Raw genomic sequence first — 16,598 nt, 5'->3', positions numbered from 1 at the left:
GATCAAGCCGTAACGACACAAGTTTAGTTTTAAAAGGATTTGAGGGGACTCCTGTTCCCAGCCCTCAGAATCCCACCTTGCTAACCCCTCGGTGTTTCAAGTGTTAGGAGACACGCTATGCACTTTTTCTCCTCTCAGACTTCCTCACCTTGCTGTCAAATCTTGGAGTTGGCAGTGGGGCATGTGAAATTATAACCAACACACTCTATTGTCCCTGGACTGCTCTGCTCACCCACGACTATACCAACAGAATCCACGAACAGGGATGTTCTTCCTTGCACACGTATAGATTCATCTTCAGTATTCAGGTGTGCATCTATGAGGAGCCATCCCATGCTCAGGGAGTTTACAGGGATCTGACAAAACATGGGCTGGTTTGCTGCAGGGCTCTAGTACCGTGTAAAACATCTGCCACCTCTCTCTGGCTCCCAAAGCTGGGAATGTTAAAGAACCACAGCATCTGGCACAGGCGTGGGAGTTACGGGGCAGCTGTCACTCAATCCCTCTGGCCAGCTAAGGAGCAATGCTGTTGGTGCCCTAAGGCAATCCCATTGTCCTTAAACAAAAGGACGGTGGCCGGGACATAAGACTCCAAGAGGAGACTTGCGAAGTGTGAAAAGGGGTCAAAATGGGGGATCTTCAGGGCTCCACAAGGGACGTGAAGAACTCAGTTAGGGATTAAAAAAAAAGTTAAGCATGCGCTGGTCACAGCAGAGCACTTCCCATGGGTGAATACAGCTAGCTCTGCGGATGCTGTATCAATGCACCTGAGCGTAGTTATGATCTCTCCTTCAAGTTTACTGTGAGGAGTCAGAGCAGTGCAAAGGGTAGTTACTGAGAAAAGTGAAGTGATATTGTGGGGTCGCATGTTTACTATGCGAGAGAATTCTAGGCTTAGTTCACATGCCAAAAAAATGGACTTGGATAGCTGCTGCCACTACAAAACTGGAAGCTGAACACCACTTAGCACAGGGGTGGGCAAACTATGGCCCGGGGGCCACATCCGGCCCTCCAGACGTTTAAATCTGGCCCTCGAGTTCCTGCTGGGGAGCGGGGTCAGGGGCTTGCCCAACTCCATGTGGCTCCTGGAAGCAGCAGCATGTCCCCGCTCCATCTTCTACATGTAGGGGCAGCCAGGGGGCTCAGCGTGCTGCCCCCACCCCAAGCACCGCCTCGGCAGCTCCCATTGGCCAGGAACTGCGGCCAATGGGAGCTGCAGGGAGGCGCCTGTGGACGGGGCAGCACGCAGAGCCACCTGGCCACGCCTCCACGTACGAGCCGTATGGGGGACATGCTGCTGCTTCCGGGAGTTGCTTGAGGTAAACGCCTCCCAAAACCTGCACCCCTGACCCCCTCCCGTGCCTCAACCCCCGCCCCCAGCCCTGATCCCCTCTCCGAACCCCTTGGTCCCAGCCCAGAGCACCCTCCTGCACCCCCAACCCCACCCCAGAGCCCGTACCCCCAGACAGAGCCCTCACCCCCTCCCGCACCCCAACCCCCAATTTCGTGAGCATTCACGGCCCGCCATACAATTTCCATACCCAGATGTGGCCCTCGGGCCAAAAAGTTTGCCCACCCCGACTTAGCATGCATGCAGCATCTTCATCTTCAAAGTGCTCTCCTGACAACACCCCATTATCTTATGATGAAACTGAGGCAGAGAAGTTAAATGAGCTGCTCCAGGTCATAGAAGGAACCAGTGGCAGATGTAAGATTAGGACTTGGCTGTTCCTTGCTCCAAATCCTGGGCTCAGACCAAACCTCTGCATCTTACATCGCTACCAGTAAAAGATTCCGTAACTGGAACTTAGCTATTTCCAGGGACAATGCTGGCTAAGGCAGCATAAAGTCAGCGTGCTCACCGATAGCACTGAAGAGCCCAGAGAACTAACAGTAGCAAAAACCATGCATGTCAGTAAACCGATGAGTCAGATACAGTGAATGGGAAAGTCCCATTTTTACATGGTGGCTTTTCTGAGGACACTTTCTCTAAGCTTATCAGCTGTGCTGATCCCAGTGCAGTAAGAACCCTAGTAAGCATCATTTCTTTCGTTTTCAGGCTAATTTGTTTTTGCAGAAGAGAGGTACTGGCAGCCCTGGCCAGACATGGCATGATGCAGGCAGGCATTAAACACAGACCATTAAAAAACAAAATCAAAGAACATCCCCGCCTTAAAGGTTCCATCTCACCAGCAAAATATATAGCGGATCTGCACTGGTCCAAACCATTACTTTCACGGCAAGGACTTGGGGACAAAGCTCCTTAAAACAGTAGTAATCATATTCCACTCATGCTCCATTTTACTGCCAGCTGTAAACCAGCTCCACATGCCTCATGGTTTTGCATCAAAATGTGCACAGACCAAACCCGTATCAAAAAGGACAAGGTGGAACCAATTTACAGTTTTGACAGGTCTGTGCACCCGAAGCTGGGCGTGCCACAACTATCCTGACATCTCACTTGGACAGAGGTGAAGGCTTCCCCAGCAGAAGTAGATGCAAAGCCACAGCATGGCCTCAGGAAGACACAATACCACAGGAGGCAATTTTCCTTTAATTTTCAGGTGAATTGTTTTCACAGACATGAGGAACCGACAGCCCTGCCCAGAGCAAGACACTGCATGGGGAGATGCTATGAATGCTCAATCCAGACCTGCAAACCCCTCTTTAAAAGTCTAATGCTAAGTAAAGATCCAGGTTAAGGCAGGTTGGTATTAACTAAAGAACTGGTTTCTTACAACAGTTCTCAGCACTGAGACGCCCTGACCCGGAGTTGAAAACGGTTTAACTTTTCGTACAAATGAGACAAAGCCATTAGCATATCATCAGACACCCACTGCTAACTGCCAATGCCAGCGACTGGTCAAATTCCTAGTGTAGCTGTAGTTTACAGGAACCAAATCTTGTGACTATTTTGAGACACTATGATTCTGGCTGTTCATTACCACCCTGGGTAACATCTGAGTGACTAAAACTACTCAATAAAAACGGAAATCCAAGACCCACATTGATAAACTCTGGCAAGTCCAATGGAAAAGTATAATTAGAGCAAGTAGCAAAAGACTCAAAAACTAACAGCAAAAAAAAAAAAAAAAAGTTTTAAGTATGTCAGAAGCAAGAAGCCTGCCGAACAGTCAGTGGGGCCACTGAACAATTGAGGTGCTAAAGGAGCACTCAAGTAAGATACGAATATTTCGGAGAAGCTAAATAAATTCTTTGCATCAGTCTTCACTGCAGAGGATGTGAGGGAGAGTCTCACACCCAAGCCATTCATTTTAGGTGTCAACTCTGAGGAACAGTCTCAGATTGAGGTGTCAAGAGAGGTGGTTTTGGAACAAATTGATAAAGTAAAATAGTGATAAGTCGCCAGGACCAGATGGTAATCAGCTAAGAGTTCTGAAGGAACTCAAATATGAAATTGCAGAACTACTAACTGTGGTATGTAATCTAGGACTTCAATCAGCCTCTGTACCAGATGACTGGAGGATAGCTAATGTGACACCAATTTTTTAAAATGTCTCCGAAAGTGATCCTGATAATTACAGGCCGGTAAGCCTAACTTCAGTACCAGCCAACTTGGATGAAACTATAGTAAAAAACAGAATTATCAGAAACATAAATGAACACGATTTGTGGGGGGAAAGTCAACATGGCTTCTATAAAGGGAAATCATGCCTCATCAATTTATTAGAATTCTTTGACAGGATCAACAAACATGTGGACAAGGGTTATCTAGTGTATTTGGACTTTCAGAAAACCTTTAACGAAGTCCCTCACCAAAGGCTCTTAAGTGTCATGGGATAAGAGGAAAGGTCCTCTCATGGATCAGTAACTAGTTAAAAGACAGGAAACAAAGGGCAGGAATAAATGGTCAGTTTTCACATTGGAAAGGTGAATAGTGCTGTCCCCGAGGTGTGGAGAAAGTGAATAAGGAAGTGTTATTTACCCCTTCACATAACACAAAAACCAGGGGTAACTGAATTAAATTAATAGGCAGCAGGTTTAAAATGAAGCACATGTTGTTTGTTGTAAGAACACTGCAGATTTGACAAAACACAAAGAAGGGACCAATGTGAGATTTCTAAAGATAGCTACAGCACTCGACCTAGGGTTTAAGAATCTGAAGTGCCTTCCAAAATCTGAGAGCCGAGGTGTGGAGCTTGCTTTCAGAAGCCTTAAAAGAGCAAACACGCCAATGCGGAAACTACAGAACTGAACCACCAAAAAAGAAAATCAACCTTCTGTCGCTGGCATCTGACTCAGCTGATGAAAATGAATGTGTCAGTCTGCTCTGCTTTGGATCGTTATCGAGCAGAACCCACCATCAGCATGGACGCATGTCTTCTGGAAGGATGGTTGAAGCATAAAGGGGACATATGAATCTTTAACTGTATCTGGCACATAACTATCTTGAGACGTCGGCTACAATAGTGTCATGCAAACATCTGTTCTCACTTTCAGGTGACATTGTGAACAAGAAGCAGGCAGCATTATCTCCTGCAAATGTAAACAAACTTGTTTGTCTGAGCAATTGGCTGAACAAGAAGTAGGACTGGGTGGACTTGTAGGCGCTAAAGATTTACATTGTTTTATTTTTGAATGCAGTTATTTTTTGTACATAATTCTACATTTGTAAGTTCAACTTTCATGATAAAGAGATTGCACTACAGTACTTGTATTAGGTGAATTGAAAAATACTATTTCTTTTGTTTTTTACTGTGCAAATATTTGTAATAAAATAATATAAAGTGAGCACTGTACTCTGCGTAGTAATTGAAATCAATATATTTGAAAATGTAGAAAACATCCAAAAATATTTAAATAAATGGTATTCTATTATTCTTTAACAGTGCGATTAATCACACAATTATTTTTTTTAATCGATTGATATCCCTATTGAAAATATAGTTATTAATTCATTTTGCATTCCACTGTCAAGGAAACAACCATTTGCAGAAGACATGTGGAGAGGTCTATATCTGGTGTTAGTTTCAAGGGTGAGAAGCTGAAAGTAGCACTCTCAAGATGCACCCAAAATCCCAGAGTAGCTGGAGGCTTCTATTTTAATTATTTGATTATCGTTAGACTTCAGAGTTAAACACCCAGATAAGATAAGCCTGGGAAAGTTCACACCTTTCAAAGCTTTTATGACTAAAGACCTGCAGACTCCGACAAGCAGCCCTGCATACATTCACATCCAGACTGCTTCATTCACAACTTTATAGGCTAGAAACATGTTTTTCCTGCAGAAACGGATGAGGCGGTCTGGAGTGTGCCAATAATACAGCGTTCCCAGATGATACCAGCTCAATCCATCCCCAAGCCAGAGAGCTGAGAAGCATTTAAGGCCTAAGACAGGTAAAGTTTCTCAGACAACAAATGTCTTTTCAACGCTTTCTTGACGGAGGCCAAGGTCTCTGGTTTCACTCCCTCTGGACTGATAGGTTGGCAGTGCTGCTGACGGCCATTTTAAGGGGTAGGAATGGCTCATCAGAAACCAGTTGGGCTGATAACAGCTGCTGAGGAAGTGTGCATAAAACTGGGAGGGCATGGGGTAAACCTCAGAGCTGTTGGTGGGGATGTGAAGGGACAGACACTGCATCCCACTTCACAGGGTGGAGGCAGCAATTTGCAAAGGAAGAATAAATGGGGCTGGATATTTACCTGAGGATGAATTTGTGGTTTGTCACAAGTGGCCTCAAAATCCAACACTAAAAAGTAGTGATATCTCTGTGGAGGGAAGGATGACATTGCTGCCATGGACGCGCCAAAGCCGTGGGACGCCAGTTTCCTGTTTACGGTGGAGCCGCACCTCTGGAGAAAGCAAAGTAGGCGGTGGGAGCACAGAGCTTGTCTCACCCTTGGAAGTAAGCTTGGAGGAATCTTTGCTGCTCCAGTATGGAAGAGTGCTACCATTCAACATCCAGCGGCATCTGAAACTTAGAAAGAGAGAGGGGCTTGTGTTACTAATGTGCACACATCTCACTTCTATTGCCATCTCCTCAACCTAGCCATTCTGTAACAGACGCTCTCGTGGCCTTTTGATGAAAGGTTCCACCAAAAAACCCAGGTAATACCGTGACCTATTCCAAATACACTAGACAGCGTCTAGACCCACTAGCAACCTAGAAATTAACCTTTGTGAATAGCGCTGAATTAAGAGGCAGAGACACCACAGTCACTGCTCCAGGGGCCAGATCAGGCGTCCACATGCTACAGAACACTATATAGATTGCGTAGGGACTCAGGGGTCTGATGCGAAGCTCACTGAAGTCTGTGGAAAGACCCTTAGTCTCTTGATACATGTACACTGGTAACAGAAGTTGCACATAATAGGAGTCAGGCACAATGAGACAAGTGCAAATGCCATCTGCTTGGCCTCAAGCCCCCCACCCCAGCTAGAGCCAAGCCAGACCCTTCCACTCCCCAGGCGTTAGTCAGCTTTTCTCCCCTCTCTCCCCCTATGTCAGCCTCTCGATAACATGCTTCCACAGGCCATTCCGCCTGGTTCCTCCCAACAGGGCTCAGGTGCCACACAATCTCTTGCTCACCAGGTTTTTTTCAGGCTGGGGGAGGGCAGAGCGGGTAGGGGGAACTGATCTAAAATGTTGACATTCAAGGGGTGAATTTGCCTTCCAACAAAATCCAAACTGATTAAGTTTAATTCATTCCTCCCTCTCCCCTATAAAAATCCCACCCACTCTTATTTTTTATTTATACGCTTATGACTTAAAAACTTTGTGGTAGTTTTACAGATCACTCATCCATAATGTGACCCTCTGGCATCTGGGATTTTTGGGGGAGGAGGGAGGAAGAAGTTTCAAATGATTTCTTTTTAAAAAAATGTTGTTCTCCAGGAATGCATGGGTCAAGGACGGGTAAGTCTTTCAACTCTAGGATGTCAGTTCAAAGCCAGCCCAGATCAGTATTGGCTACCTGGCCTTTCAGTGATTTATTTGAAATCCAGTTCATAGGAGCTGGATCTCAATTGCTCAAAAACCCACTACATCTAGCCCCTAGGTCAGCGACCAAGCACAGAGACTGAACTCAGCTCAGCCCCTACAGGCGGCTGGTCCTTCCAGACAGGGCCAAGACAGTGGTGGGACAGCTACTGGTGTCACTGCCTGTACCACCGCTGTACTGAGCACACAGTTCTCAGCGTGCACAGCACATACAGGGCGGCACACTCCATGCTTCCAAGGAGCTCACAAGCTAAAATGGATAGAAGACACAGGACAGCAGGTGTCTAGACACTGGGAGCTAGGAGCAGTACAGACTTCCTTCCTTCCATGCAAGCAGGGATACATGTCTTGCTTTTGTTTAGTTTCTTAGTGCAGCGGAACTAAGCACAGACTCCCCTGGGTGTGCACACAATGCCTCCGGCACCTGCACGGAGGGCAGGAAGCGCCCCTTGGTGAATATGAAGAGTAGCCAAATTTACACGACAAAATAAGAACTGCCTCAAAGAAACCAGAGGACGATCATTCACAAACAACACCGTGGTTATTTGCACAGACAGCAACTGCTCCTTTGTATCTGTTAGTCTATCAGGTAAATAATGCACGTGCCAAAATACACACTTAATGAGGTAATATGCCTTGAAGAACAGCTAAAGCCGTATTTACCTGAGAGACCCAGAGAAACTCAGAAAGACCAGATTAGGAGATAATTGTAGCTGAACAGGTCATGTGCATTAGGTAAATACACATTTTGTAACCTGCCCTTAGAAGGATTTTGTGTTAAAGAAACACACATGCATGCCACGGCTGGAAATCAGAGCCTGAAGAGGTTTAATACAGAGTCAGTCACTTCCTGCAGTCTGACTTTCGTGGCATAAACTGGTTGTCCCTCCCGGCTTTAGCATTTTGAGGGCTCCATATTTTATTAAAGCAGCATTGCAAGCAAGAGTCACCTGGAAAACTAAAAACCTCAGTTATAAAACCATAATAAAGAGCAGCCCTGCAAGCCTAACACTGTATTTATCCTAAAGGTGTTCAGCAAGACCTAGCACTTTTCCATCTCCTACTTTTATTGCCATTAATAAATTAATTACAGCCGAGTAGAAATCACTTCCATTCACATCTAACCTACCCTGGATAAAAGATATTGATGCTTAAGATCTTCAAAGCTGACAACTGTGGCTCTGAAGATCTATCAGAGCAGATAAAACACCTTGGAATAAAGCCACTAATAATTTGTTGTGGTAAAGACTGGTCTTTAGAAAAGAAAACTGAGGGGGGACCTGATCAGAGTCTTCAAATATGCTAAGGGCTGTTATAAAGAGGACAGTGACCCATTGTTCTCCATGTCCACTGCAGGTAGGACAAGAAGTGATGAGCTTCACCTGCAGCCAGGGAGATTTAGGTCAGACAGTAGGAAAAACTTTCTAACTCTCAGGGGAGTTAAGCTCTGGAATAGTTTCCTGGGGAGGTTGTGGAATCCCCATCACTGAAGGTTTTAAGAACAGGTTGGACAGACACCGGTCAGGTTTACTTGGTATTGATCAGCACAGGGGGCTGGATTTAATGACTTTGAAGGCCCTTCCTGCTTGTCCTACATTTCTATGCTTCTATGATTTAACCTACTCTGAAAAGGGAAAAATACAACTGAAGTTGGGGAGGGAGTCGGACAATAGCTCCTTAAATCAAATACATCCAATAATATTATATATATGGCTAGGTAACACTGGGGAAGATCAGTATTTCTCTAATGTATATTAATATGTAGATACAGCTAAGCGCTGAACAGAAGCATGTGAGGGGACATTTTGCTAATCCCCTTGACAGCCAGCACATGACTAGGAACAATCCAATAGCAAACTTTTGCTCTCTGCTTTTTTGGCAAGTGAAGTCTTAACTATAGTATTAGCCAGTCACTACTCTAGACTTCCAGGTATTTTGGGAAGAGACTGTAACGTCTTCCTCGGCGAGTTCAGAGTGTCTCAGAGCATTAGGGGGCTGGTGAGCAGACGCTATTTATTAAAAGCTGTGTAAGGCATTTATGGCTACTACAGAAGATGCAAGACATTACTAATTATCCAATATTTATTCCAACACACAGCAATGCAGATACTCAGTCAGAACACAGCTTTAAAACGAAAATACAAACCCTACACTACCCTGATCAATTCACGTGTTGAATGATTCAATTTCCAAACCCAAATGAAGTGTGATAAATGTATTTTATGCACACAGGGACAGATTATAATCTCAGCTAGTGTCGACTGCCACATCTGGCACTCAATCCAACCAGTTTAATGCTTCTTATTGTCCAGCTACAATTCCTTATACAGATAGATAGATAGATATATTTTAACTGTTACGGGACTGTAAACTATGGCTGGACTTCATGAAGTATTTTGACAGATTGTACACAAACATAGGAAAAAGTTACAGCATTTACATTTGTAACGCCCAATAACATGGGAAACATCCACCTGCGGGGGGCTACAGCTGGGAGATAACGAGTTTTATAGGCTGTATATTAGTGTATGTCACACATGACTTCGTTTGCTGTAACCAGTAACTATTGCTTACAAAAAGCTGGAAGTTAGAATAACTGCAGGTCAGACTGTCTCCAGAACGGAATGGGGCAAACCAAAGCCAGTCAGGTTTCTTCCTCATCAGTGTGCCATGCAAACGATGGCACAGCACCACAGCTGAGCTCTAGAAAGGAAGGAAAGCACCAGCTGTACGGGCTTAGCTGTCAGAGGCCTCACTAAATGTACGGAGAAGAACGTGCACTGGCACCTCTCTCACCTTAGGTCTCAAGATGAATGAATCGCAGGGAACTGCTTATTGGGAACCATAAGCATTCACTGGAGCGGCACTCTTGCATGAGGCCACCTTTTCTCGCGGCCACAGTCTCCTAGGTGGAGAATGGGGGTGAGTGAAGCGGGGGCTCCTACCCTGGGGCCCCCAGCTGGGAGTGGGCCCTACGCCCCACCCCCTCCCGCTGAGACACAAACACTGGAGGCGTAGGCAGCCAGCGAGTTCCCCACTTTCCCAGGGGCAGTGGGGTCATGCTTGGGCAGTGGGGTCCCGGGGTTTACCCCCCCATCACAGCTGGCCCCTACTGCCTCTCCTGGACCCCCTATTAATTTCCCCCATGACCTCTGGCCCCCACTGCCTCCCTACCGTCTCCCTATCCAGGGCTTAATTTGTCCCTGGGCTGAGTAAGTCTGCTGTGAAAGTGCTATTTGTATGTTTGTTAATATCACTTTTCACAGCAAACTTAGTAGCAAGCCTGGAGGTTGTGAAAAGTGATATTAACATACAAGTATAACTTTTCACAGCAGCAGACTTACTTGCTAGCAAGTCTAAAAGAAGCAACCAAAAAAGAAAAAGAAACAACAAAAAAGACAAGAAGGTGCAAAGCACCTTATTTGTGTTTCTATGCTGTTTAGGTCCAGTAAAGAAGAGAGACAACTGTACCTTTTTTTTTTTATTATTGAGTTTGCAAAATAAAAAAAATCCTACGTAAATAAATTACAATGATTTGGACGTGTGCATGTGCATGTTTATTTGTTTTTCCTAAAGTATTTTAGGAAAAAACTCCCAGAGCGGTCACCAGCAAGAGTTGGTGGCCACACTCTGAGGACACCAAAAATTTTGTTGTGAGAACCCCTGAGCAGAGGTTCCCAATTTTTCTTATTACATACCCCCTTCCAGATCTACCGGCTGCCCACGTACACCTACCCTTCTCATCACGGATAGTGTGTGTCTTCTTTTTAACACTACCTGTCTTTAGCCATCTGTACATATTTCACCGTTAAGTACAGACAGAGTTATAGCGGGACGTATACAACTGGAAAAAAACCCCTAAGTTCTGAACTCAGACTGAACAGTTGCTGGGCAACTGAGCCCGCGCTGTATGGTGATTGGAGGTGAGGACTCTGTATGTCAGTGGTACATCTTGGAGTAAATTAACTCCTGTATTTTATAAAACAAATTCTCACACAGTTTCAAAGCTTCATCCGAGTAGCCTATTATGAAAATGCAATAAAATTAACAAATAATATCCACCGCCACACAATTTTTCCCGTGTATCCCCCAGAGATGTCTCCTGTACCCCCAGGGGTACACATACCACAGTATGGGAACCCCTGCGCTAGAGGGATTGGAAACTAACAAACAGTGCCAGCCATGACGTGATCAGGGCACTTTAAGCAACTTTCTCCACTGGTAGTAGAAGTATGAGACCTGATCCCACAAATAAATGCACTGCATATGTATGTACGCCTTGTGGTTTGTAGGATGAATGGTATTCATGCCTGTAACTAATTTGTGCACAGAGAGACAAATTAGTCCATGAATCTTAGCTTTACGGGTTCTTTGTGCATAATACTAATATTTAAATTTTACTAATTAAAACAAATCAAAATCATACAAGGGCAAAACGAGACAATCAGATAATTTCAACAGCCTGCTTTCCGCCCAAGAGCAGACACATTCGCTGTTCAGGCTGACAGTCTGGAGTGATAATATAGCCTCAAATTGGGAGAAGGGGGAAGACACGATCTAAGAGCAAGCAAACCCTACGGTTAAGGCAGCAACAGCAGCCCAGATTTAGAACCCAAAAATGGTCACACTTTAGTCAGCATTTAAAGGGACACTTTCAGACCAAACATGGGCCCACATTTAGATTTAGTACAGATGTTTCTATCAGATTGAGGCTTACATGTCCATGACTTTTTTTTTTTTAAGTGAACTTTATGTTCTTTTAAATACCCAGTCTTTTCTTGCAGTGTTTGCAACCCAAATATCGCAACATTTTGGCATGGCCTGAGTTCCAGAAAATTAAAGACTAGAAACAAAAACTAGTGAGTCTAGCGGCACTGTTCAAACGTATTAAAAAAAGAGTAAATAAATAAAAACACATTAAAATAGTATTCTAAAAGTTGTAATGATTTAAAGTGGTGTTAGAAAACCAGGTAAACTGGTTTAATCAATTCATCTGACAGTATCCTTTTACCGTTAATGCAATATATTTTCCTAGTTTAATTCCTTTGGTTTTTGGTTGTTTGCTACAAACAAACCCACATTCTGGGAAACTTCCAATGTAACTTTCCCAAAGCACTCCCCTGAAATGTCTGTGTAGTGTTCCTATCCCTTACTTGTCACCAATACACTTGAGTATTGAACTATCTTTACAGATCCTCAAGACTGTGCTTAGCCCTTCCCCCATCCCAAAAACCTTACAATCTACAATTAGATGGGACACAAGTGAGAACAACAATGGAGAAGATGAGGGTTATTCCAGTGAGATCATGTGGTTACTCAGGCATGTGCACATATTGATAGTTCAATTGAAAGAAAATACCATTGTTGACTCACTATGTGTAGGCATTTTGAGCGAAGTGAGTTAAGGAGGGATGTGAAGGAGACGAATGACTAAAACAGGGAAGGAATTCCATGAGTAGGGAAGCTTTCTCCTATCTAACCATGCTGCTCCTCCCACATTCCTTCAGAGATATGCCGTGCCAAACCACTGCATAGACCATCAGAACTGTTTCCATAGTGATGTCACAGACACAATGTCTTGTGAGATCACAGGGACTGAGGAGGAGGGGCAAAATTCTGAAGAAGAGGACTTCCTGTGGCTATTGCATGGATAGTCGGTGTGCTGGGAACGAAACAGGTATCACAGCTTACTTGACACGGCAGTGAAACCTAATCACGATGCAGCTCTCATCAGACCACTTATCCCAGGGCAGTCCCCTAAGTATTTCCCAAAGATACAGGATACAATTCTGCTCCAACTTTATTAGGCCAATTCTGCTAAGCAGCCAAATTTTGTCAGCTCCTTGAATGGTCTCTTAAAACAGATTTGACTGTATTTTTAAATTTTCCCCAAGAGCAGCAGTGGCTACACAAATGGATCTCATGCTGAAATCTGCGTGAGTTCTGCACACAGAAGGACAGCAGGACTGCCCCTTAGTGAGAAAGTAGAGGGAGGAAAAAACCCTGAAGTGCATGAGTAGACAGACTGTAAAGCTACAGTGGAAGAATATATTTGGTACTTGGTATAGTGCCTTCATCAGATGACCTCAGTGTGTTCTGTGGAAAGGGCCAAGTTATATTTTTAATTGTGGTCCTTGGGCTGGGTTTATAATTTAAGGCCACATGCAACTCTCAGTCCACAGCTGAGCTTCCATCTAAGAGCAATGGAGTTAGCAGAGTTGCTGTTACACATAGCTTAATTCAGTGGAAAGTAAAAATACTAGGCACTTTTAGGACTATGTCTTTTTGCCCTTTGGTTATATGGTACCTGGCAGATGTGATTACCTGATTTGCACACGACATTGCTGTGATGCAAATCAGGTACACAGTTGTGTACCTAAATTATTTGAAAATCTGGCTCTGTTACTCTCAGGCTCAAGAGTTAACACTCAACTGAGACATACAGGATGGTTCACACCTCAACTGTTTAATACTGTCTACAGTTTGGTGTTGACAATTCTGCATTATTTTCTATTAGTTCACATTTGGGTGGTTCTCTATACAATCATAAGGTCTAGACATTTTTAAAGAAAGTTTGCATTCTGCAGAATCCGAAGGTCATAAGGGCTGGAAGATATTTCAAGAAGGCAGGTAAACCAGATTTTGTGAAACCACACCAATTCACAATAATCCTGGAAAAAAACCCAGGCAAGGGATAGAGGTACTGCACAGAGAGTTTCCACAGGCAATGAAATCCAGCCACTTCTAGGGTAAAAACAGTAACGCTAACAGTACATAGTTATACTGCCAAGAAATTTAGGACAGGAAGTGAAGAATCGTTATCCAATTGAAAATGCAGGAGAGATTCTGAGACACAATGCAATTACCCAGTTGGAATTTGGCCAACATCATTAACCACTCTATTCTTAGGTTTAAAAAAGAATGTCTCAGAGAATATTTAGTGACTAAAATGGTCCGAGACCTCAGTTTTACCTCTCATCTACAAAACTGCACCCCACTCCCCCAAGTATCACAACACCCCCAGCACTATGCTGGGAAATGGTTCAGAACCAACAGAAAGTATCTTCTATTGCGCTTCTCCAGTACCACCACCTGCAGCAACTATGTGTCCTTCTCACCCAAGAGCAGGGTTGGAAATATGTATATTTGTTTAATGGCCTCGTATGAATATAGTTTATGGTGTCCATTCCCATTCCGATTTAGTTCATGGATCACCATTCCCCTATGCTGTACAGGTTCAGTGCAGTTCATACGAAGGTTATTACTAGATCAAAACAGAGGAAGTGCAAGTGCAAGAACTTTACATGCCAAATGTCTTTCAAAACTTTATTTCCTAGATTAAACAAAGGAAAAATTCAATACCTACTAAAAGTAACACAGCCAAAACAAGACAGGCATTGTAGCAGCTATAGCAATCCTCCTAAAGGAATCAAGTCCCAGCTAAATATATTTCATTCAAAACTATGGAAGTAAAGGTCATCTCAATCTGTGTACACTTATTCAGGGACTTCTTTGTTTAGTGTCCAAACTCATTAGCATTTTCTTTTTAATGCAGTCGGTTTTAGTCTTCTGACTTTTGGTGAGACTCAAGTCTGGCTACATGCACTTATGAAGCTTTTTTATGAACGCGTGCACACACGCTATTGTACGCAGAGCAACCTATGCTTCAGAAAAGCAACTGCCATGAAAAGGGTCTCTCGAGAACAATAGAAGCATTTCATCTACAGTATAACTTAACAGCCTGCAACATTTCAGTTACAGAGAACCCATCCCAAATTTAACAATTTAAGGTACAAAAGTACATCTGAAGTCACTTCCACCACCCACCTCCACCCTGAAGAGTAACCATTTGGATTTCAACGCCGCGGCAGCGCTGTGAAGCGCGAGTGTAGTCGCGCCGCCAGCGCTGCGAGAGCTTTCTCACAGCGCTGTATGTACTCCACCTCTCCGAGGGGAATAGCTTGCAGTGCTACGAGCGAGCGTGCAGCGCTGCAGGCGCTGATTACACTGGCGCTTTACAGCGCTGCACTCGCTGCGCTCAGGGAGGGGTGTTTTTTCACACCCCTGAGCGCAGCAAGTGCAGCGCTGTGAATTGCCAGTGTAGCCAAGGCCATAGTTTATTTAAGAAGAAACCATTTTTGGTGTGAAATCTTATATGTCAAGTTTACAATGAAAGTGCTATGAAACTCCACAGTATTGCATAGAGCACCCGAACTATTAAGTACCTTAAGTTACCATTCAAAATGGGCAGCTTACAGTGTCTGACAGAACCAACTCCTTTTAGAAATACCACAACCCAAAGCATTTGATTAAAGCCTTCCTTATCTCTTCTGAGCTGAGATATGGTGCAGTCTAACCAATCAGACCAGCCCTTTGTGCTGTGGCCTAAAGAATACCACAGATCTGACTAAACTGAAGCCATCAATCCACTCTAATTCTAAAACCAGAAGTCCAAGAAATAAAGAGAAACCCAAGTCTACATCGGATTTATTTCCTAATAATGCCCCATTGCCACGTAAAGTTACCAGGCATAAGGCTTATACCAGACAGATTACCAGGAAAAAGGCACAATGTCTGTTCATGCTGTTTAAGAGAAACAACTGTGACACTACAGTAGCAAGAAAAGGGAGGGAGGAGAAATTCCTGTGACCGATCACACAAGTACACACACATTGTATTTCTCAACTCTCTCAAATTCACTCCCGAGTTTCAAGCTCTTTCACACTCAGAAGATATGCAATCAGTGTAATCTCATATATGAAAGTCAAACTTTTGACTCCCTCATTCCTTCCCTTTCAGAACCTCCAAACCCCCAAAGGAATTTCCAAAATCCCTATTAATATTTCTTGCCCCTTTGAAGTCCATTTCCCATAATACTCAGTTCAGTGGGCAATCAACTTCTGCTGCCCAAAAACTTGACAGTAGTTTATCAAAATCAGACTACAATTTTGGGGAGTGACCACAAGAACCACACTCCGAATAGTTCTACTGAAGAACAAGCAACTGCCCAGGGAGCAGAGACCCAATTTAACACAGAATGGCAACACGGTGAAAGTCACTGGGCCACAATGCTTAACCAGATTCAGAGTTTCTTTCCTTCCTTCCTTACTAGAAGTGGGGCCACGTAGGGAGATGAAATACTTAACACATAGCTAGAATGTCCAGTGCATCTGATGAAGTGGGTATTCACCCACGAATGCGCCAATACGTCTGTTAGTCTATCAGGTGCCACAGGACACCTTGTTGCTTTTTACAGATCCAGACTAACACGGCTACCCCCTGATACGGTTCTGCACACTACTTCTTGGCTGCAGGCTAGCTTCTCACTGCTCGCCTGAGCCCTAGGGGAGAGACCCGGCTTATCCCTCCCTCTTGCCCCTGGGGTGACGGTACAGATTCCTCTCTCCTCTGCTGCCCATCTTTCCTATCAGCCTGAGATACCCCCCCGCCCCCCCTCCCTCCTCCTTTCCCAGCCAGCCCAGCACCACCTCTCCTGACACCCTGCCCCCGCTGAAGCCCCCAAACGCTTCCCATCCCTCCTGCCGCCCAGGCACAGGGCTCCCCATTGCCCAGAACCAGCTTAACCCCCCACCCCGCAGCTGGCCGGGCCCAGCCCCCCCTCGCCCCCTGCGGGGC

The 16,598-nt window shown here is 44.5% G+C and overlaps 1 protein-coding gene across 6 annotated transcripts in view; it reads right to left on the bottom strand.

Moving 5' to 3' along the window:
• The window catches only part of ERI3 (ERI1 exoribonuclease family member 3), a 230,727-nt gene that overhangs the window by 213,554 nt on the left and 575 nt on the right, over positions 1-16,598 (bottom strand). For 4 of the 6 annotated variants that reach the window (XM_034778676.1, XM_034778675.1, XM_034778671.1 and 1 more), the window contains exon 2: positions 5,665-5,939. In XM_034778676.1, the coding sequence (XP_034634567.1) occupies positions 5,665-5,916 (252 nt within the window). In that variant the 5' untranslated portion in view covers positions 5,917-5,939. The remainder of the gene's footprint in view (positions 1-5,664; positions 5,940-16,598) is intronic. The other 2 variants (XM_034778672.1, XM_034778674.1) reach the window with 1 other exon arrangement.

This window comes from Trachemys scripta, chromosome 8 (genome assembly GCF_013100865.1).
Source record: "Trachemys scripta elegans isolate TJP31775 chromosome 8, CAS_Tse_1.0, whole genome shotgun sequence".
NCBI lineage: Eukaryota > Metazoa > Chordata > Testudines > Emydidae > Trachemys > Trachemys scripta.
The sequence above is the reverse complement of the archived record's forward strand: the minus strand, read 5'-3'. Positions and strand labels throughout refer to the sequence as shown.